The following is a 19,465-nucleotide window of genomic DNA, read 5'->3' on the forward strand; positions in this document are numbered from 1 at the left end:
TAAAACAGGATGTTAGCCCTGTTTTATTTTAGGAATGTTAGTCCTGACTCCATATTTCCTTGTTGGGGACCAACCCTGACTACCTAGCTGTTCAACTAACTTCTAACACTATTACTGGTAGGTTTATTTTGATTCAGACTGACCAGAGCTTTGTCAATAACTGTATCTTATTTTCAAAGTACTTCTGCTATTTTGCTATCTCCTGCTCATCAGAGACTATGAGGCTTTGCAGATATTTATTTCCAAGTTCATACAGAAAGTTGAGCAAACATTTTGAAACCAGAAATATCTACATGTAAAAATTGTCTAACACAATGTTTGACATATAGTAATAGTTTCCAATGTTTTCTTTTCCCCCTGTTTTTAATGTATCTATACCTCTTTTTTCCCTCAGCTTATTAAGAACCATTTCTTATCTTCTTCATTCCCTGATCTGGCTAAACAGGTACTGATTACATATCTTTGTCTTTACCACTTCACAGTTGGTTCTACTTGCTGGATTTTGCTATCATTAATCTCTATTGGCCTTTTATTTCTCATCTGATGCAATTTTGTCAGAATTGAAATTGAAAGGACTTACATTGATTAAAATAGCTCTGGAGGTAACTCTATAGGGCGCTGGAGTTGGGATGTGATAAAGTTCAAGGCTTCAGCCTTTCTTGCCATTTATATTACTTATTACCATCACTAATTTGTATATGTCTTCAATCAGAATGCAACTTCTTGTGATGTATTCAATTTTTAAACTTATTAATTAACATGGGATAGGAAGCATGGTATAATTGAAAATGGTTGAATTCCAGTGACATTGGTTCAAACTGTAAGCAGAATGAGTTATGGGTCCCCAGAAAAAGAAAGACAAGATGCAGCTTTCATGACACCAGAGAAGTCATTTTAGGCTGCCACTATTTTTGTGATGTAGTTGCCCTAGCACATTTCTTGCAGAACTTGCCTAAGAGATATCAGAATTACAAAGAAATGCAAAAACCTCAGTAGATAAGGATTTTAAGGGAACAAAGGGATACAAAAACCAACAGTCCTATGAGGCCAGGAAATAGCCTGACCATATCAGAGACAAATCAACCAGTGGTAAAACTCATATTGCTGTTGAAAAGAGAGCAAGGCTGTACCTTCCTTACCCAAGAGTGGTGTCAGTTTATACCTCCTCTCAGAGCATGCCCATAGCCCCTTCACCTACTCTCTGTTAACTCTACTTCATTATAACATCAAAGTCTCTGCCCTAAAAGGAGCACAAGCTTCATTAATGTCAGACAAGATGGATGCATGGGTACTGTTCCTAAGTTCTCTGCACAACTTTGTGCCCGCGTTTACATGCAATGACAAACCTCACCTTTCTGAATATTCATCCTAAACCCTAAATAAAAGGAACCCACTCACCTCTGCTGAGGAGTCAGGGCTTTGGAACTTATTCTCCATGAATTTATTCACTGCAAATTAAGTTCCTTTATTTGTCCCTTGTGTGACAACTCCCCCTGGGGTAGTCTCCATCTGTAACTCACTGAGAAGCAAACTCAGGGTAAGGTTATAAAATCTCTTGTCTGTTCATAACAATGCATGTTTTTTCAAGAAGTTAGTTAATCTCTCTATGTTTCAGTTTTCAAATTTGTAATACAGAATAATAATACCATATGAGGATTAAATGTATAAACAAGTATAAAAACATCCAGCATAATTTTAAACAAGTATAAAATTTCCAGCATAATTTGATAAACCCTCCCCTTTTCCCAATTTTTTTCTTTCAATACACTCCACTGCTCTTCCTTTCTTCTCTAGACCTTAGAATAGGGGGATAAAATGCAATATTTTATCTTTCTATGAAGTGGTTTATTTATGTATTTATTAATTACCTAATGACATACACAAAGGCTAATAAGCTATCTCGATAAGTGTATTTTTTAAATTTTAAGTATTTTATTTATAGTACTTAGGTTAAATAATTTTGATATTTTGAAAAGAATATACTTTTAAGGGTGCCTGGGTGGCCCAGTTGGTTGGGTGTCTACTTTCAGCTCAAGTCATGATCCCCAGGTCCTGGGATCAAGCCCCGCGTATGGCTCCCTTCTCACTGGGGAGCCTGATTCTCACTCTCCCCTCTACTCATGCTCTCTCTCAGTTTCTCTCTCTCTCTCTCTCTCTCTCTGTCTCTCTCTCTCAAGTAAATAAATAAAATCTTAAAAATATATATATACTTTTAAACTAATGTCAATCCCAAGATCTTCTAATAAGATGTATTTTTAAAACACAAAAAAGACTTTATTACCTTAATAAATCCACTGATATTGTCCTTAGAAAATTATTTTTTTTCATTTCTCTAACAAATATTTGAGGATTTACTGTATGCCAGAGATAAACAAAGTAAAGTTAATGCTGTAATTGGATTTGAGGGAGGGAATATAACATGACCGAGGTAGCAAGGTTATTCAGGGAAGGCCTTTCTGAGGATGTGACTTCTGAGAAAGCTGTTAGAGACCAGGAAAGGGCAAGTATAGTGGTGAGATGGGAAGGCCACTAAGATGTTTGAGGATATTTACCAGAAAAAAATATTTAGGGTCATAAATGCTTTGTGAGCAAATGGAATTAGTCTCTGTAATATCAAAATTTATAATAAATATATTTGATCTTGAAGCTTATTTTTGGCAGTGATTTCCTTTGGAATTTTCTGTGTGATGAGAGAGCTAAAGTTGTATTTTCTCATGTTAATGTGGTAACTTCTGGACCTCACTTAAGATTGGGGCTGGTTGTCTGAAGAATGAACCAGGTGATAAGAGGGTTGAACTCTCAGTCCCATCTCCCTGACCTCCCATCTCCCTGATCCCAGAGAGGGGGATGAATTAATTGAAAATCTTGTGTTTCTGATTCCTAGTAGGCAAGAGTGCTCTGATCAAGCTCAAGCCTCTCAATTAAACCCTCAGTTCTTTAGGCAAAGGAGTAAAAATCAATATGTTCTACATATCTTGGAACCCCATTGCCCCTGATTAACTTAATTCCATAAAGAAAGAAAACTCTCAAAGGAACATAGTTAGCTCAATCATCTATGAAAACAAACTATAATTGTAGAAGATCTACATTACTTATGGTGTCAGAAAAAAAAGAAAAAAAAAAAAAAAAGATCCAGAGAATACCGGTCTCCTTCATCACCAATATACTAAGTTGCCCACTTTCCCACCCCCCATGGCTGACCTGTAGTTCAGTTGGCTAAATTACTTTGTATTAATGAGAGTGTATGTTGTCCTATAAAGCAAGTCTAAGAATCTGCTCCTACGCACAGGGATGGAGAGCCCTGATATGGATTAATCATGTTAAAGAACATTCTGTCTGCTTCCACATTATGAAAATGGGATTTTTCACTAGACTAGAAGAGAGGGTTAGCAATCAAGCACATGTGACTTATTTTTCGTCATTTCTTTGTACTTCTTCCTGTGGAGAGCTTGTATGTACGGTAAGTTTTAGAACCTCGGGATCCCTGGGTGGCGCAGCGGTTTAGCGCCTGCATTTGGCCCAGGGCGCGATCCTGGAGACTGGGGATCGAATCCCACGTCGGGCTCCCGGTGCATGGAGCCTGCTTCTCCATCTGCCTATGTCTCTGCCTCTCTCTCTCTCTCTCTCTCTCTCTTTCTATCTGTGACTATCATAAGTAAAAAAAAAAAAAAAAAAAAAAAAAATTAAAAAAAGAAAAATAAATAAATAAAATCTTAAAAGAAAAAAAAAAAAAAGTTTTAGAACCTCCCTGGCCTGAAAAATGTTTGGAGGAAAAAACTATAGAAATTGGAGAAACTGGGATGCCTGGGTGGCTCGAGTGGTTGAGCACCTGCTTTCGGCTCACAGTGTGATCTTGGAGTCCCAGGATCCAGTCCTACATTGGGATCCCTGCAAGGAGCCTGTCTCTCATGAATAAATAAAACCTCAAAAAAAAAAAAAAAAAAAAAAAAAAAAAAAACTTAAAAAAAAGAAATTGGAAAAAATACTTAGCATCTGCTCTCTTAAAATCTACTTTCTGGGGATCCCTGGGTGGCGCAGCGGTTTGGCGCCTGCCTTTGGCCCAGGGCGCGATCCTGGAGACCCGGGATCGAATCCCACGTCGGGCTCCCGGTGCATGGAGCCTGCTTCTCCCTCTGCCTCTCTCTCTCTCTCTCTCTCTCTCTCTCTGTGTGTGTGTGACTATCATAAATAAATAAAGAAAAAAATATTTAAAAAAAAAAATCTACTTTCTGCAGTTTCCTTTTTTTTTTTTTCCTTTAAATTCTAGGCTCACTCTGGATCAAGCAAAGAGAGTTATCCTATGGTTCAGCCTGTATCAAGTTTTTCACTAGATTGGGGGTCTGAATAAAAAAGGGGGAATTAATTTGCAGGTCACTGTTCTTTCTGTGGGTGTTTTCTCTGAGGATTTTGTGGAGAAATGTGATTAGTCAAGATAGTTCCTATATTCCTGATTCTCTTTATAAATTAACATTATCTGACTCTATTATCAATAGCTTGTTCAGAAGAAATATTTCATTCTTTTATTCCTTGATACAAGTCTTTCAAAATTGCAATTTCTCTGTGTCTCAGACAAAAGTGCTGAAAGGAGGGAAATGAACATATAATAGACTTATGTTGAAAGTGTCATTTCAGATCTGGAAATAAATACTTTTCAACTGATTGATCATGTACGCTCTCAATTCCTCTAAAATTGAGATCACCACCTTCTTCCTGATTGGAATCCCAGGACTGGAGCATGTTCATGTTTGGATCTCTGTCCCTATCTGCTTCATGTACCTAGTGGCTATCCTTGGCAACTGCACCATCCTCTTTGTGATCAGGACAGAGCCGTCACTTCATGCCCCCATGTACTATTTCCTCTCCATGTTGGCTGTCTCTGACCTGGGCCTCTCTCTCTCATCCTTCCCCACTATGCTGAGGATCTTTGTTTTCAATGCTACAGGAATTTCCCCAAATGCCTGCTTTGCTCAAGAATTCTTTATCCATGGATTCACAGATATGGAGTCCTCAGTGCTCCTGGTCATGTCTTTTGACCGTTTTTTGGCCATACGCAATCCTCTGAGATACAGCTCTATCCTCACCAATGCCAGAGTTGCCAAAATGGGACTGGTGTTTCTCATTAAAAGTGTGCTCTTAGTGCTCCCATTTCCTTTCACCCTCAAAAAATTGACATATTGTAGGAAAAGCCTACTTTCTCACTCTTATTGTCTGCACCAGGATGTTATGAAGCTAGCCTGCTCTGACAACACCATCAACTTTTTCTATGGTTTCTTCGTTGCCCTCTGTATGATGTCAGACAGTGTGTTCATTGCTGTGTCCTACATATTTATCCTGAAGACTGTGATGGGAATTGGATCCCATAAAGAGCGGCTCAAGGCCCTCAACACCTGTGTCTCCCACATCTGTGCCGTGCTCATCTTCTATGTGCCTATCATTGCTTTGGCTTCCATGCACCGTTTTGGCAAGCACAAGTCCCCAGTGGCCATGATCCTCATTGCTGACATTTTCTTGCTAGTACCACCTCTAATGAACCCCATTGTATACTGTGTGAAGACACGGCAAATTCGTGAGAAGGTTTGGGGGAAATTAGGTCTAAAATAAAAATATGGGAAAAAGTAAAGCAAGGTCAGCCAAGATTGGAATATAGAATAATATATTTCTAAGCAAAATGTTATAGATATTTATTCTTATCTTCCTTAATTATCCTTATAATCACTACAACATATGGGCTGAGCGTGGAAGTCTGTGAGTCTAAGACTGACATGAGCATTGACAGGTGAGTATGGAATAGTTTTGCAACACTACTGAAATCATGAATCAATATACTGATTTGGAATTTTAGTTATACCGTTTACAGAATAAGGATAAATGCACATGGAAGAAGAGCTTACACCTCCTTATAGAAAATGAATACTAAAGGAACTGGAAGTTAAAGGATGTTACCCCAATCCAATTACAGATTTTCTTTCAGGCAGCAAATATATCAGACATATATTTGTTGTTCAACACACACACGGAAAAACCTTTGACAACTCAGAATATGATAATACATTATAAGTACACAGAATCATTTAGAATGATTAAAAAAAAGACTATTGCCATAATCAGTAAGGAGTAACTATAAATTTTAAGTCAAAGAAAATGCCTTGAAAAATGGTTCATATCTTGTTTAGCCACAAGAAAAAGCAAACAGGTTGTCATGAAAAAAAAAAAAAAAAAACAAAGAAGAATATGTATCCTCCATTCTTTAGTATTTGCCCTCAACTCAGAAATTTAGATCTTTACAAGACAAAAACTGCTCAAGTCATAAGGTATCAATAAATGTTTTTCTGGAACATAAAGGTGAATAGGCTACAATCTGTTTTCCTCAATTATAATAGAAGTTTAATGCATTTCCAATGAAGCTTCTAGTAACATTTCATTGAGAATATACCAGAATAATCCTAAAAACAGATTTACAAATGTCAATTGGAGATATAAGATGAAAATAAATAGAAACTGTAATGAAGTTTCATTGATAGCAACATTTATTAAACAGCTATAAAATTCTTGTAGTTTGATCAACAAATCAATGGAAAGAGCAAAGAAAGAGAATAAACAATCCAATATACTTTGACATGAAAATAATATATAATTTGGGAGTATCAGAACCTTATTGAAAATAGATTATTTAAATAACAGTGGTAGAAAAAAATTACAACCTATTTAAAAAAGCATATTTGCATCTGATCTTTTATTACACACAAAAATAAACTAAAATAAATTAAGAATTAAGTACAAAGATAATTTTTTCAAGTTTTTATTTAAATTCCAGTTAGTTAATATACAGTATAATCTGACATTCACCAAGTACCAGACATTGGGCTATAAATACTCACTTGTATAAACTCAACTTTTGCAAGAAGGTGATTTTATTACTTTCTCTTGTTTCATGGATTAAGAAGCTAAAACTCTGAGAAGCTAACAAACTTTTCCAAAAACACAGAACCATAAAATGTTAGGAATTTGAATCTAAACCCATTTCCAGAATTTACAACCTCATGCACTACACAAGACCAATTATTTTGCTTCTTTCTAAAGTTAATTAATAATCTACATCCTAGGAATCTAAGAATATAATCAGAAGTTTGTTCAAATATTTATTTATAATATATATTGAGAACTATTTTCTATGATAAAAATATTGTAAACTACTGGAATATTAAGCAGTAAATAATAACATAAGCCATAATATACAAATAATATTAAATATTAATCTATGCAACATAGCATTAAGAACTAAGTGGCATTTGCTAAGCATTGTATTAGATGTTAAGGATTAAATGAAACTTAAATTTAGACTTACTGTCAAGAAGCTTACAGTGTGATGGTGGGAAGATCAAGTAAATAAATAATTAAATTCATGGAGTAAATTATGTTAAGTTTAAATACACATATAAGAAAGCAAATTAAAGACTGGTAACTTGCCTATTTCAGTGGAGAATCAAAGGAGAGAGCTTCCTAGGGGAAGGGAGGTCTAATATAAAAATTTGATATATTATTAACAGAAAAAGATAATATCAAGCAAATAAGTAAGATATACATTTGTGCATACACTACTGTCCTAGTTTATAAATGTATGTGTGTGCAGGGGTGCATGGGTGTCTCAGTCGGTTGGGCATCTGGCTCTTGATTTCAGTTCAGGTCATGATCTCAGGGTTCTGGGATCAAGCCCTGAGTCAGACTCCATGCTCAGTGGGGAGTCTGCTTGACTTCCTCTCCATCCCCCTGTACCCCTGCCCCCTACACTCTCCCTCTCAAACAAATAAACCTTTAAAAAATGTATATATGTGCACATATGTTGGCTTATTAAAAAAAGATCAAGTATATATATCTTAAAATATCTCATTAGTGGGACTGTGAATGATTTTTTAATCACAAAATTTTAACTATATATAGGTGTGTAGAATTATATATATATATAATTATATATGAATATATACACACATGACATTTATAATCAGAACAACCTCCAAATATATTAAACACATTCCTTGAAATAACAACAAAACACAAATTCATGTCCTATTAACAATTGCTATGAGGATGAAGAATACTAATAAAAGTGTTTTTGGTACTAAGCAGGTGAGTTGCCTTTTAAGCCAGATATGAAAACACATTTGGAATGAAAAATAAAATATTAACACACATGCAGCAGACTGCCTTAAATATTGACCATCATAAAAGTGGACAAATGCTTGCACATTTCTATAATTGTTCAACTAAAACTCTTGGAATTCAGAATCTTTTATTTATTTCATTTATTTATTTATTTATTTATTTATTTATTTATTTATTTAGACAGAGAGAGAGAAAGAGAGGCAGAGACACAGGCAGAGGGAGAAGCAGGCTCCACGCAGGGAGCTCGATGTGGGACTCAATCCCGGATCTCCAGGATCACACCTCAGGCTGCAGGCAGCGCTAACCCGCTGTGCCACCGGGGCTGCCCCAGAATTTTTTTTTTTTTTAAGATTTTATTTATTTATTCATGATAGTCACACAGAGAGACACAGAGAGGCAGAGACACAGGCAGAGGGAGAAGCAGGCTCCATACAGGGAGCCTGACGTGGGATTTGATCCTGGGTCTCCAGGATCGCGCCCCGGGCCAAAGGCAGGCGCCAAACCGCTGCGCTACCCAGGGATCCCCACAGAATTTTTTATACTCTAAAAAGGCCCTACAGTCCTTGAGGCATTACTGTGTATTCAAGCGTAGCTATATTTCTGAAGTAAAATGTGTATTAAATAATGATCATGAATACATTCATTTCAGTCTATGTTAGCTTCTGCTGCCAGTAATTTTTGGCCCCAAATTTAGGGAAAAAAAAATTTTTAAGTTTTTTTCCAGATGTTTTTAAATTCATGAATTGTAAAAGGAGCTGGGGCTCTACAAAGAAAAACTTTTATAAAGTTCTTCCAGGGATCTCTGGGTGGCGCAGCGGTTTGGCGCCTGCCTTTGACCCAGGGCGCGATCCTGGAGGCCCGGGATCCAATCCCACGTCGGGCTCCCTGTATGGAGCCTGCTTCTCCCTCTGCCTGTGTCTCTGCCTCTCTCTCTGTGTGTGTGACTATCATAAATAAATACATAAATTTAAAAAAAAAATCCACTTAAAAAAAAAAAAAAAAAAAAAGAAAGAAAGAAAGGTGTTCCAAAGAAGCAATTAAAGAGCCATTGGTATTGGTAAGAACAGATGAGGAAAATTCTGGATGGTTAGAATAGGGTGTTGTCTAGCGTGTCTACTCTGTCACATGTTGATTGCAGGGTCAGACACTGCTGTCTCTTGGATTGGGCAAAGCAGAATCACAAAATTGTCAGTGCTTGAGCTGAACAGAAGGCTGAAGCAAACACAACAGAGTTTGGAAGTGGTATTCCTTGTCTGCCGGGAGCAGGAAATTGATATAGGGAGAGGAGACAGGTGGCTTAGATCAAAATATCTGCTTGGTCTTCTGTGCTCAGACAGGAATCCTGAGTGGAACAAAGCTTCATAACTCTATGTGAGAGAAAGCGGGTGAATTCCCCCCAAATCCCATGAACTCTATAATGAGGTTACTTCTTGATAAAACACATTTTGTTAAGAAAGGTAATCCAAAGATTCTCTACTAAGAGGCATCAAAGTTCCTGCGCAATTCTACAATGAGAAGTACACCAAAAGGTCGAGAAGCCCAAAAGCAAGGTAAAAAAATTTACCCAAGAAATAAGGGCAAATAGAAAGAAAGGTGCCATCCTGAGGCAGAGCACACAGAAGATATGCTACGGAATCAGAATCAAGACTGTATTAGAATATTTAGGCAATTAGAAAAATAATTAAAAGCAACTATGACTTTAGATACTGGATTCACTGGAAGTATAATAACAAAGAGCAATTAGTTCTGTGACAGTTTCACTTTAGCTAAGGAAAAAAATGATTCAAAAAAAGATAGGGGTTCAGGGAGTACATTTGCAAAGAGATGGGGCTCCCTAGAGGTGACTTTAGGAACTGAAACCAATGTGCAAGAGTTTCCTAGAGTTTCTAATTACAAATTGCAATGTTCGAATCTTTGCATACACATGTAACTCTTTCATTTACAGCTCAAGAAAAAATCTGTGCTGCCCTCTGGGAAGTATGATCACAGAAATAAATGATTTTAGGTCATCTGAACACAGATATATAAGTATAGCCATTTACTTTTGGTCTAAGAATTACTATTTTTACGCAGATAATTATTCAACTAGAATAAAATAAATGATCTTATTGTGCTTTTAATGTGCACAGGAGTTCCATGTAATTGTTTTAAATGTTTGAGGGGCACATACATAATTAATTTGGTTTTGAATTACAGTGGGCTTTTTTTAACTTTGATAAGTTTAGAGAAAAAGTATTCTCTTTCTGCTCCAATGATTCAACTGGAACTGCCTTAGTGGGACACCTGGGTGGCTTAGTGGTTGAGCGACTGCCTTGGGCTCACGGCATGATCCCAGGGCCCCCGGATTGAGTCCTGTGAGCCAGCTTCTCCTCCTGCCTATGTGTCTGCCACTCTGTGTGTCTCTCATGAATAAATAAATTTAAAAATCTTTAAAAAAAAAGAAAGAAAATGCCTTAATAACCAAATGCCTGAGGATGGCATAGACCCAAATCTCTTTCCTGCTTAAGTATAATCTATCTCCCCTTCAATCCCACTGTCCTCTGAGACCCCTCACATTGGGGCCCCGTGAGCCCTTAAACTGGAACAGCTGGAGCATAGCGTGGCGGATCGTCTTGGTCTTCAAGCTGTAAATGATAGGGTTTAGTACAGGCGGTAAGAGCAAATAAACATTGGCCAAAATGCTACAGACCACTCTTGGGGTGGAGCTGAGAAGGCGATGTGTAAGGGACAGGCTGATCATTGGCACATAGAAAATGGTGACAGCACAGATATGACAGACACAAGTGCTGAGAGCTTTTTGTTGCTTCTTAGGGGCCACAATGCTCAAGACAGTTCGGAGAATCAGAATGTAGGAGAAAAGAATGAAGAGTAAGTCAGTGCCAGTCAGGTAGAGCTGAAGAAACATGCCCAAAAAACTGCTGATCCAGGGGTTGGAATATGAGTATTTGATCATATCTGGGTGGTAGCAAAATGGGTGGGAAAGTTCTTTGCCTGCATAGAAAGATACATTCTTCAAGGTTAGAACCATGGGAAAGGTGAAAATAACTTGCCGTAGGCAGATGACCAGTCCAATCACCAAGATTACCATGTCTGTGAAGATAATGGCATACTTCATTGGGTTACAGATAGCCATAAAGCGATCAAAGGCCATGGCTACCAGCACTGAGGACTCCAGGAAGGAGAAGCCATGCACAAAGAACATTTGAATGAGGCAAGCTTTCAGGCTAATCTCCCGGGCATGAAACCAGAGAACCCCAAGCACAGTGGGAAGGGTTGAGATGGTCAGACATAGATCAACAGCTGACAGCATAGAGAGGAAATAGTACATGGGCTTGTGGAGACTTCTCTCAATGATGATGACAAACAGAATCATGCTGTTTCCCAAGAGGGCAATGGTGTAGAGACAGCAGACAGGGATGGAGATCCAAATGTGAGCAAGTTCCAGTCCAGGAAATGCAGTGAGTAGGAAGTTTGGGGAAGATGATGTGGTGTTATTGAAAATTATCATGGTGGATTGAGAACACACCCTAAAAAGAGAGACAATAAAGATAGTGTTTGTCGTATTGATCCTTTTTTTCAAGCTCTAACTCTTTTATAAACTCTTCCCAAATTACACAGTTATTTCTCTGTATTCGAAGCCCTCAATCCAGTTATGGGACCTATCACATAATTCTACAGTATCTTAAATTTTTCTTGTCAGAATCTGGCTCCATTTTTCTTCCTCTACACTCTCCCAACTATAATCATCAATATCTCTAGGCTCATCCTCACCCTACTGTCCAGACTAGTCCTGAGGCTTGAAGTAGGAAATGCATATAGGCTTATGTCATACACATGCACACATACCAACAAAACAACAACAACCACAAAAGCAACTGATAGGTCTTTGCATTAAGTCTCCAAGTTGTATAGGTTGCTTAAGAAACAATGGACAAGCACACGAGAGCCATTGAGCATCTATAATAGCATACTCCCTAATATCCTTACTGGAAGCTGGTCTGGGATATTGTATTCAGAGGTATCCTCATACCTCTATCATCAGCCACCCTCTCCTGATAGACTCTATTAGAAGTCTCCTTTTGGTATCAGGGTTTCTTTATTCCTTTTCCTATAATGGAATAGTCCCTATAATTTCTCCATTCCCCATTCCACATGTGTATGGGACTTGAATTTGCCTTGTGTTCTAATTCTGTTTCTCCATGTACTTTTCCAGGTCTACTGAAATAATTAGGTCTAGTTCTCCTTTTCTCCATTTTACATCTTGGGATACTTGTTTCTACTCCTTTCCATGGATATTTAACACATGACTTTGAACCAGTCACTGCAAGTAGACTGATCTAATGAATTCTGTGAAAAATTCCAAACAGTATTCTGGAATACATCATTTCAGGCATCCTACTCTAGACAAAGTGGGTAAGCCTAGGCAAAAAACCCACATGAAATTCATGGAAGCACTCAGCAATATGTGATGAATGACTTTATAAAAAGCATGGGTGGAATGGAAGTAGGGACTAATAACTAAAGGGGAATTGCCTCAGGACATGGAAGGCTGAAGTGACATCACAAATTGGAATATCAAGTGGTTCACTGAGTAAGAAAGTTCATAGAATGGCAGCTGCATTCCATCAAAATAGAGAAACAGAGATGGTGTCATAAAGAGGCAGAATCTGGAATCTGTACTTCAGATGACCATTGTAATTGTATTTAAGACTTGTTCACTGAGTGCTGGTGTCATCGTTGTTGATTTTAAAATTTGTGCTTAGGGCACTTAGTCACCAATGAAGAGCTAACAAGGAATGATGTACTTAGCCCATGTGTTATGTGGATATGGCCAGCCATAAGTATTCTTATTTTTCAGTAATGTAGGTTTTCTGTCTTGTATCTGAGTGGATGCAAGGAATTTGCTAGTACCAGGCTCTGTCAGTTGCTATATAAACATAAATATAGGGGATTGTTGGTTATTTTCTCCTCCTTCTCCAGGCTCCTAAAGATAGTGATAGAAATGACCACTTGTTACTCGAAAAGGGGGGGAGGACTAATTTCTTTTTCTGCTATAATATTTATGTTTATGTATATTTATAATACATGGTTAAAAAACACTAAGAAAAACTCAGGAAAATTAATGCCAAATAAGGTATGGATCGCAAACATGCTCAGTTATGTAAACCATTTAGATTCTACATGACTATTTTAATGTCAGTTACTGCTGATGGCCAGGGAAACAGAAATGAATAAAGAACAGTTTCTGCATTCAAAACTCCCTCAACTCAGTGAATGAATAGAGCTGAGATGCCAAGGCAAAATATTAATGAAGGGCTATTACCACATGGGGACACAAGGACAGGCTAGCCAGACAGGAAAACAGAAGGCCATTGAGATTTCTGTTTCATTCTTCTCTTCAACCTGATGAACACAGATATTAAGAGTGAATCTCTACCCAATAATCACTATGTCATCACTGGTAAACTCAAATGAGGGAATTTCAAGGTTGAGAGGTGCAGAACTCTTCCTGATCCTACCAGAAGTATCCTAAATGTGACCCATGGCAAGCAAGGGTGGTCAGAAACCTGGACTCAAGTCCTGGGCTCCTTTCAGTCTTCAAGTCACTTCAGAAGACTTATAAGCAAGTCTTCTGTACTTAAGTTGGTTGATTTGAAATATTTAAGAGTTGCTAATAATGTATTTGCAAATATTAATGGGAAGTAAATTGAATTTAATGTTGAATGCTTTCAATCATTCACCTAATAAAGTCACTGTTAAACATTAAAAAAAAAAAGTGAATCTCCTCTATGATAACCAGCCAAGAATTTCTCTGCAAAACCAAATCACTCAATCTATTTACTGTCCTTCAGTAGTACTTTACGTACATGTTTTATTTTATAGCACTAAAATTCTATTGCTTAATCACATTTCTTTCTCCCTGGTTCTCCTGCTGGTTGTCTGGGAATATAAAACATATGTGTTCATCTTTGTATTTTCTCTAGAGACAAGTGTAGTGATTCGTACCATGATTTAAAAAAAAAAAAACAAATAATCTAATATACATTATATGTATTGATGGGTGGATAAATAAATGGCAGATGATAGAGATATGGATAAAGACCAGATGAGAGAAATATAAATTGAGCCTGGAAGTTTTGTGGGAAGTATGAGCCAGAGGGAAATCATTTCTCTAGCCACCAGGGAAACTAAGAAGAATAATATCCTCTTATTGATTGGAAGAAGAAGGGTAGGTAGGTAAAGAGAAAAGGAGATGAATTAAGATCCTCTGTATATGTCAACATTTACTAGCCATCTCATATATAAACTTATATAATCCCAGGAAAAATGAATAAAGATGTTTTTCTCTTATTTTAAAGAAAGGCAAGTGGCCTAGCAAGATAAAATAACATATCTAAGGTAAAACATATACAGATTCAAAATTCAAAAATAGATTTACTAACTCTAAGTTTCCTTATTTTTCATTAAACCATAAACCATTTAGAGAAGCTAAGCTTTTGAGATAAGTTAAACAGTTGCACAGTGTGATTTCTGTCTTTTAAAATATAAGAATTGTTTATACTCTATTGTATATATATTTATATAATCATATATGTGTATATATGATTTAGGGGAACAATAGAGATGACAAATCAGTAATACAGAAAACAAAGTCCTCATGGTTTAAAGAATATTTGGGGCATCCGTGTGTGTAGAAATATGTGTGAATGTTTATATGTTTATATTGTGTGTATCTCTATGTGCTGTAGAGAGGAGTTTTGGAATAGAAAAGTAATTGAGAAATAAGGTGAGAACTACAGATACCAGTTATCTTCTATTCTTTGAATTGCGGCTCATAAAGGACAAAAGATAACACTGGATGATGAGAGGAGACACTGGAGAACTTGTTTCCTATGGAATCTAGAGTTATGTGAACAGGAGAAGGAGCAGAGGGCTTCTTCTCTGGTCCAATTAGCTCATATACTCCGGAACCAGTTGTAGGATAAAGGCCAGGGTGCCTCAATTTTCAAGGTTATCTCTGCACTGCCCTCTAACCAGAGGAATAGGCTAGTGCCTTCTATTTTCAGTTCTCCATCTGACTGGCAAGAAAGTCGTGTCTACCAATTCATATACAAAAGCCTAGATTAAATATCTTGGATAAGATCCACCTAACTCAATAATTTAGCGATCCAAAGGTTCACTTTGGATTAATTGCTTTTATCATTATTAATTACTAAATTTAACAATGATAAAAACCAGTCCATGTTATCTACCCAAACCTTCTGGTCATTTCTCAACACTGATATCTATTCTCTTTACAATCTGGAACCTACCCTGACAGCTCCAGGCCATGTTAACCAGAAGCTTCCCCTCCACTTCTCTGCACCACTTCAAGCTTGGAGCTTTCATTTTACTCTTAATAATGAGTCATGGTTGATATTAGTAATTTATATATGCAGATATAATCTTATCTGCTTGGAAGGTGAGTTTCTTAAAAGTTCGGGCATTCTTGTTTTTCTTCTTTCAATGCTAGCTACTAAAGTAGAATCTTGAATAATAGCTTCAATTAGCAAGTTTTACCGATGGCTGAACAATCTCGGCTACAGGAAGAGAGTTCTGAGTCCTATTTCCTTTCCTCTTTATCTGTTTCCTCCTGTCCTCTGTCTCCCTATCTCAATTTTAACCAAGGTCCATTAAAGCTCTCTATTTCTTCACCCCAGTTTACCTGTAGCTCCCATTATTCATTGCTCTTCTCCTTTTCCTCTTTCTCCTAGCATTTCTCACTCCTTAAACCCATTGCCTTGCATCCCTTTCCATTTACACACTCTTCTTACCTGTTCACGTCAGTAGGAAACACCACAACTTCTCTTCAGTCCCTTAATGGAGCCAGGACTAAACCAGCTCCCAAGAGCGGGGGCTTTATAGGAAAATTAGTGGTGCTTGGAATCACCAAGCAACAGAGAGCTATCTTTATTAGTGAGTATATTGGATAGAACAAGAATTATGAAATTCATAAAAATATGTTCCTGTACAACAGCTCAGACACATTTCCCTGACATCTTCAAATCCTGCTCCTAGGCCCAAGCAAACTCCATACATCAAGAGCTGTAAGAGCAGCCCTGGCCTTGGGGGCTGACAGTAATGGGTATCTTCTAACACCACCTGCCTAGGTCTAGTAACTACAACCATTTCTCTTCACCCTGCCTTAGGCTACAGAGTCTCAGCCAGGGAGGGAGGCTTCCTGAATGTCAGAGCAGGATCAGAAGAGTACAGAAAAGTCCTCTCTTTGTTCTCTGCTCCAATATGTACTCCTTCTAACAGGTCTCACTGTCCCCTGGCCATTCCCATACCCTTTAGACACATTGTTGTATTTATTCATTATCAAGCTTACAGGTTAAGTATTATTCTCCATTGTTTCACAGATGAGGAAATTGAAATTCAGAGAGGTTTTGAATAAATATACCCATCTAAAGTTAACAAGGTACAGAGCTGGCATTCAAATCCATGTATAACTTATTCTAAAGCTCTTACTCTATGCCATACTGCCTTCTGTAGTCAACTGTTTCCATTACATCTTCAGAAAATATGGCTATAATACATGGTCCTCAATCTATCTATTCTACAGATTGCTTTCTTCCCAACTGCATGCCCACATCTATTTTAAGCCTCATTTTGACCAGAATCCACCTCTCCACAGTCGGCTGTGAATTAATAATTCTGACCATACCTAATAATCCCTGGCTTTTTATCCTCCATGAAGCATTTTCCTGTCCATACTCTTATATCTTTATTGAGCACACTGAACGAAGATGTCTATGCCAGTGAGTAGCTGAAGGAATTAAGTAACTCCATAAAGTTACACAATAAATAAGGTTCATATTTATATGTGAACACCACCTCTTTCCATTTGTTCCCATCAGCAAAAATGAATGACTCTGGAAATTTCAAATGAAATTTACTAATATTATATGAGACAAAGGGGTGTGGAAGCATGAAATCAATCTTGATAAAGTACAGTTTTCATTCATTTATTAATTCAAAAAATACATATTGAGTGCCCATCATATGTTTCAAGCTACATTAAATACTTGGGATAGATTGAAATAAAATTAAGAGTCCTTGTTCTTATAAAGTATGCAGACTAGCAGGGAAGATATACTATTAGTAAATTATGGTACAGTATGAAAAGCTATAATATAAGTAAACAAAGGCATGTAAGAAAAGCTTTCTGGACAAAAATGAAGTTGAAATTAAAATCCTAAGTATAAGTAGAAGTTCATATTCTTCCAGTTTATTAAGTGCATCATGTACTCATACTTTCTACTTGCCATTTTCTTTTTGATATTTTTCTCTCATGCTTCCAGCCTGTTGCACACACACATCTCATTTTTATAAGAAGTACTCAAAGAACATATAAATAAACACAAGAGACAAAAGAACAGAAATGTCCTATGTTCAGTTTTGAATCCCAGAGTGACTATGGAGCAAAAACAATCTCGGGATTTTTCGTGAAAAAATTGTTAATTACATACAATGGAATAGTCCTTAGTAATAAAAAGCAATAAACTACCAATACACGCCACAACACGAATGAATGTCACATGTATTATGCTAAGACTGCAGGGTCCATGACACTTTGGAAAAAGAGAATAATAGACATGGAGAACAAATCAGTGCTTGCTAAGGGCTGGGTATGGATACAAAGGGGTAGCATTAGGGAATTTTGAACAGTGATGCAGTTTTTCTCTATCTTGGTATCACTGGTGGTTACCTGGTTCTATTCATTTGTCAAAAGTTGATTAGAACCATATGCTAAAAAGGGTGAATTTAATTGTATATAAATGTTGACAAGCTGTGGGGCACCTGGCTAGTTCAGTTGGAAGAGCATGTGACTCTTGATCTTGGAGTCGTGAGTTTAACCATGGAGCCTTCCATGGGTATAGAGATTTCTTAAATAAATAAAACTTTAAAAAATGTTGACAAGCTGTTACATACCATTTTAAGGAAAATTCATATTTTTATGAAACTACCTAAGATAAATTATTGTTTTCATGAGAACCATTATGCAAAGGCATATCATAACCCATTAGATTTGTATGTTCAATACAGTAGCTACTAGCTACATGTGACTATTTAAATTATATTTCAATTAATTAGAATTAAATAAAATTTAAATATTCAGTTCCTTGTTTGTACTATCAAAGTTTAAAGTGTTCAATGGTTATGTGTGGCTAGTGGTTACTGCATTAAACAAGAGAGATTTAGAACATTTCCATCACTGCAGGAAACGCTACTGGACAGTGGTACATTTGATATTCTTCCCTGACTTGATTGCGTTTGTACAGAACTCTTAGATGCCATTAAGGGCCAATCCTGCCCCCACAGAACACTCTGACAATTCGCTGCCGTATCTGCTTGGTCCTAACACTGTACACAACAGGATTGAGCACAGGAGGGAGAAGCAGGTAGACATTGGCCAGAAGCATGTGTACTATTGGTGACAAATGCTTCCCAAAGCGGTGAATCAGAGTCATGCCAATTAGAGGCACGTAGAAGAGCAGTACTGCACAGACATGGGAGAAGCAGGTGTTGAGAGCCTTGAGTCTCTCTTCTCGGGAAGCAATGCCCAGTACTGCCTGGAGAATTAGAAAGTAAGAAATCAAAAGGATCAAGGCATCTAGTACAATGATGAAGATCACAGCCAGGAGGCCATAGATGCTATTGACACGAGTGTCAGCGCAGGCAAGCCTCATGGCATCCTGATGGAGGCAGTATGCATGGGAAAGGATATTGGAGTGGCAGAAAGGTAGCCTTTTAATGAGGAAAGGCACAGGGAGTACTGCACCCACACTCCGTAGCAGGACGGTTGCTCCAATCTTGCCGATGATTCCATGAGTGAGAATGGTAGCATAGCGCAAAGGGAAGCGAATAGCCACAAAGCGATCAAAGGCCATAGCGACCAGAACACCTGATTCCACTCCCCCAAAGGTATGGATAAAGAACATCTGAGTGATGCAGGCATCAAAGGTTACTGAGCGCCAGTTGAACCAGTGAACACTGATCATGGTGGGCATGGAAGATAATGAAAGGCTGAGGTCAGTGGCAGCTAGCATAGCCAAAAAATAATACATAGGTTCATGGAGACTTCGGTCAACCTTGATGACAACAAGGATGATGACATTACCTAAGAATGTGGTACTGTAAAGAAGGCAGAGGGGCAAGGCCATCCAGAAGTCTTTCTCTGGCATTCCTGGAATCCCAGTCAAGATGAAGTTCTGATGGTTATCAGTAGTTTGGTTGAATGGTGACATAGTAGAATGAAGTT

General features: G+C 37.5%; 3 protein-coding genes across 3 annotated transcripts in view; 1 reads left to right on the forward strand and 2 right to left on the reverse strand.

The window, feature by feature from the left end:
- Positions 1 to 4,665: 4,665 nt before the first annotated feature.
- Positions 4,666 to 5,601, forward strand: LOC144295441 (olfactory receptor 51A7-like). Its single transcript, XM_077867843.1, has one exon. It carries the CDS (start codon positions 4,666 to 4,668, stop codon positions 5,599 to 5,601), a length of 936 nt encoding a protein of 311 aa, XP_077723969.1.
- Positions 5,602 to 9,092: 3,491 nt separating this feature from the next.
- OR51T1 (olfactory receptor family 51 subfamily T member 1) lies at positions 9,093 to 19,439 on the reverse strand. The gene is made up of 2 exons (XM_077866768.1): positions 19,325 to 19,439; positions 9,093 to 11,687 (listed from the first exon to the last, which is right to left on the reverse strand). The coding sequence occupies exon 2, from the start codon at positions 11,666 to 11,668 to the stop codon at positions 10,685 to 10,687; it is 984 nt and encodes a 327-aa protein (XP_077722894.1). The 5' UTR covers positions 11,669 to 11,687; positions 19,325 to 19,439; the 3' UTR covers positions 9,093 to 10,684.
- LOC144294805 (olfactory receptor 51H1-like) overlaps positions 17,153 to 19,465 on the reverse strand; it is an 85,478-nt gene continuing 83,165 nt past the window's right edge. The window contains exon 3 of the mRNA XM_077866767.1: positions 17,153 to 19,465. Within this exon, the coding sequence (XP_077722893.1) occupies positions 18,501 to 19,465 (965 nt within the window). The 3' untranslated portion in view covers positions 17,153 to 18,500.

The sequence above is a fragment of the Canis aureus genome, chromosome 23 (genome assembly GCF_053574225.1).
Source record: "Canis aureus isolate CA01 chromosome 23, VMU_Caureus_v.1.0, whole genome shotgun sequence".
NCBI lineage: Eukaryota > Metazoa > Chordata > Mammalia > Carnivora > Canidae > Canis > Canis aureus.

Coding starts and splice junctions, on each gene's coding strand:
- LOC144295441 (XM_077867843.1), top strand. CDS start 4,666: ATGTACGCTCTCAATTCCTCTAAAATTGAGATCACCACCTTCTTCCTG.
- OR51T1 (XM_077866768.1), bottom strand. CDS start 11,668: ATGATAATTTTCAATAACACCACATCATCTTCCCCAAACTTCCTACTC.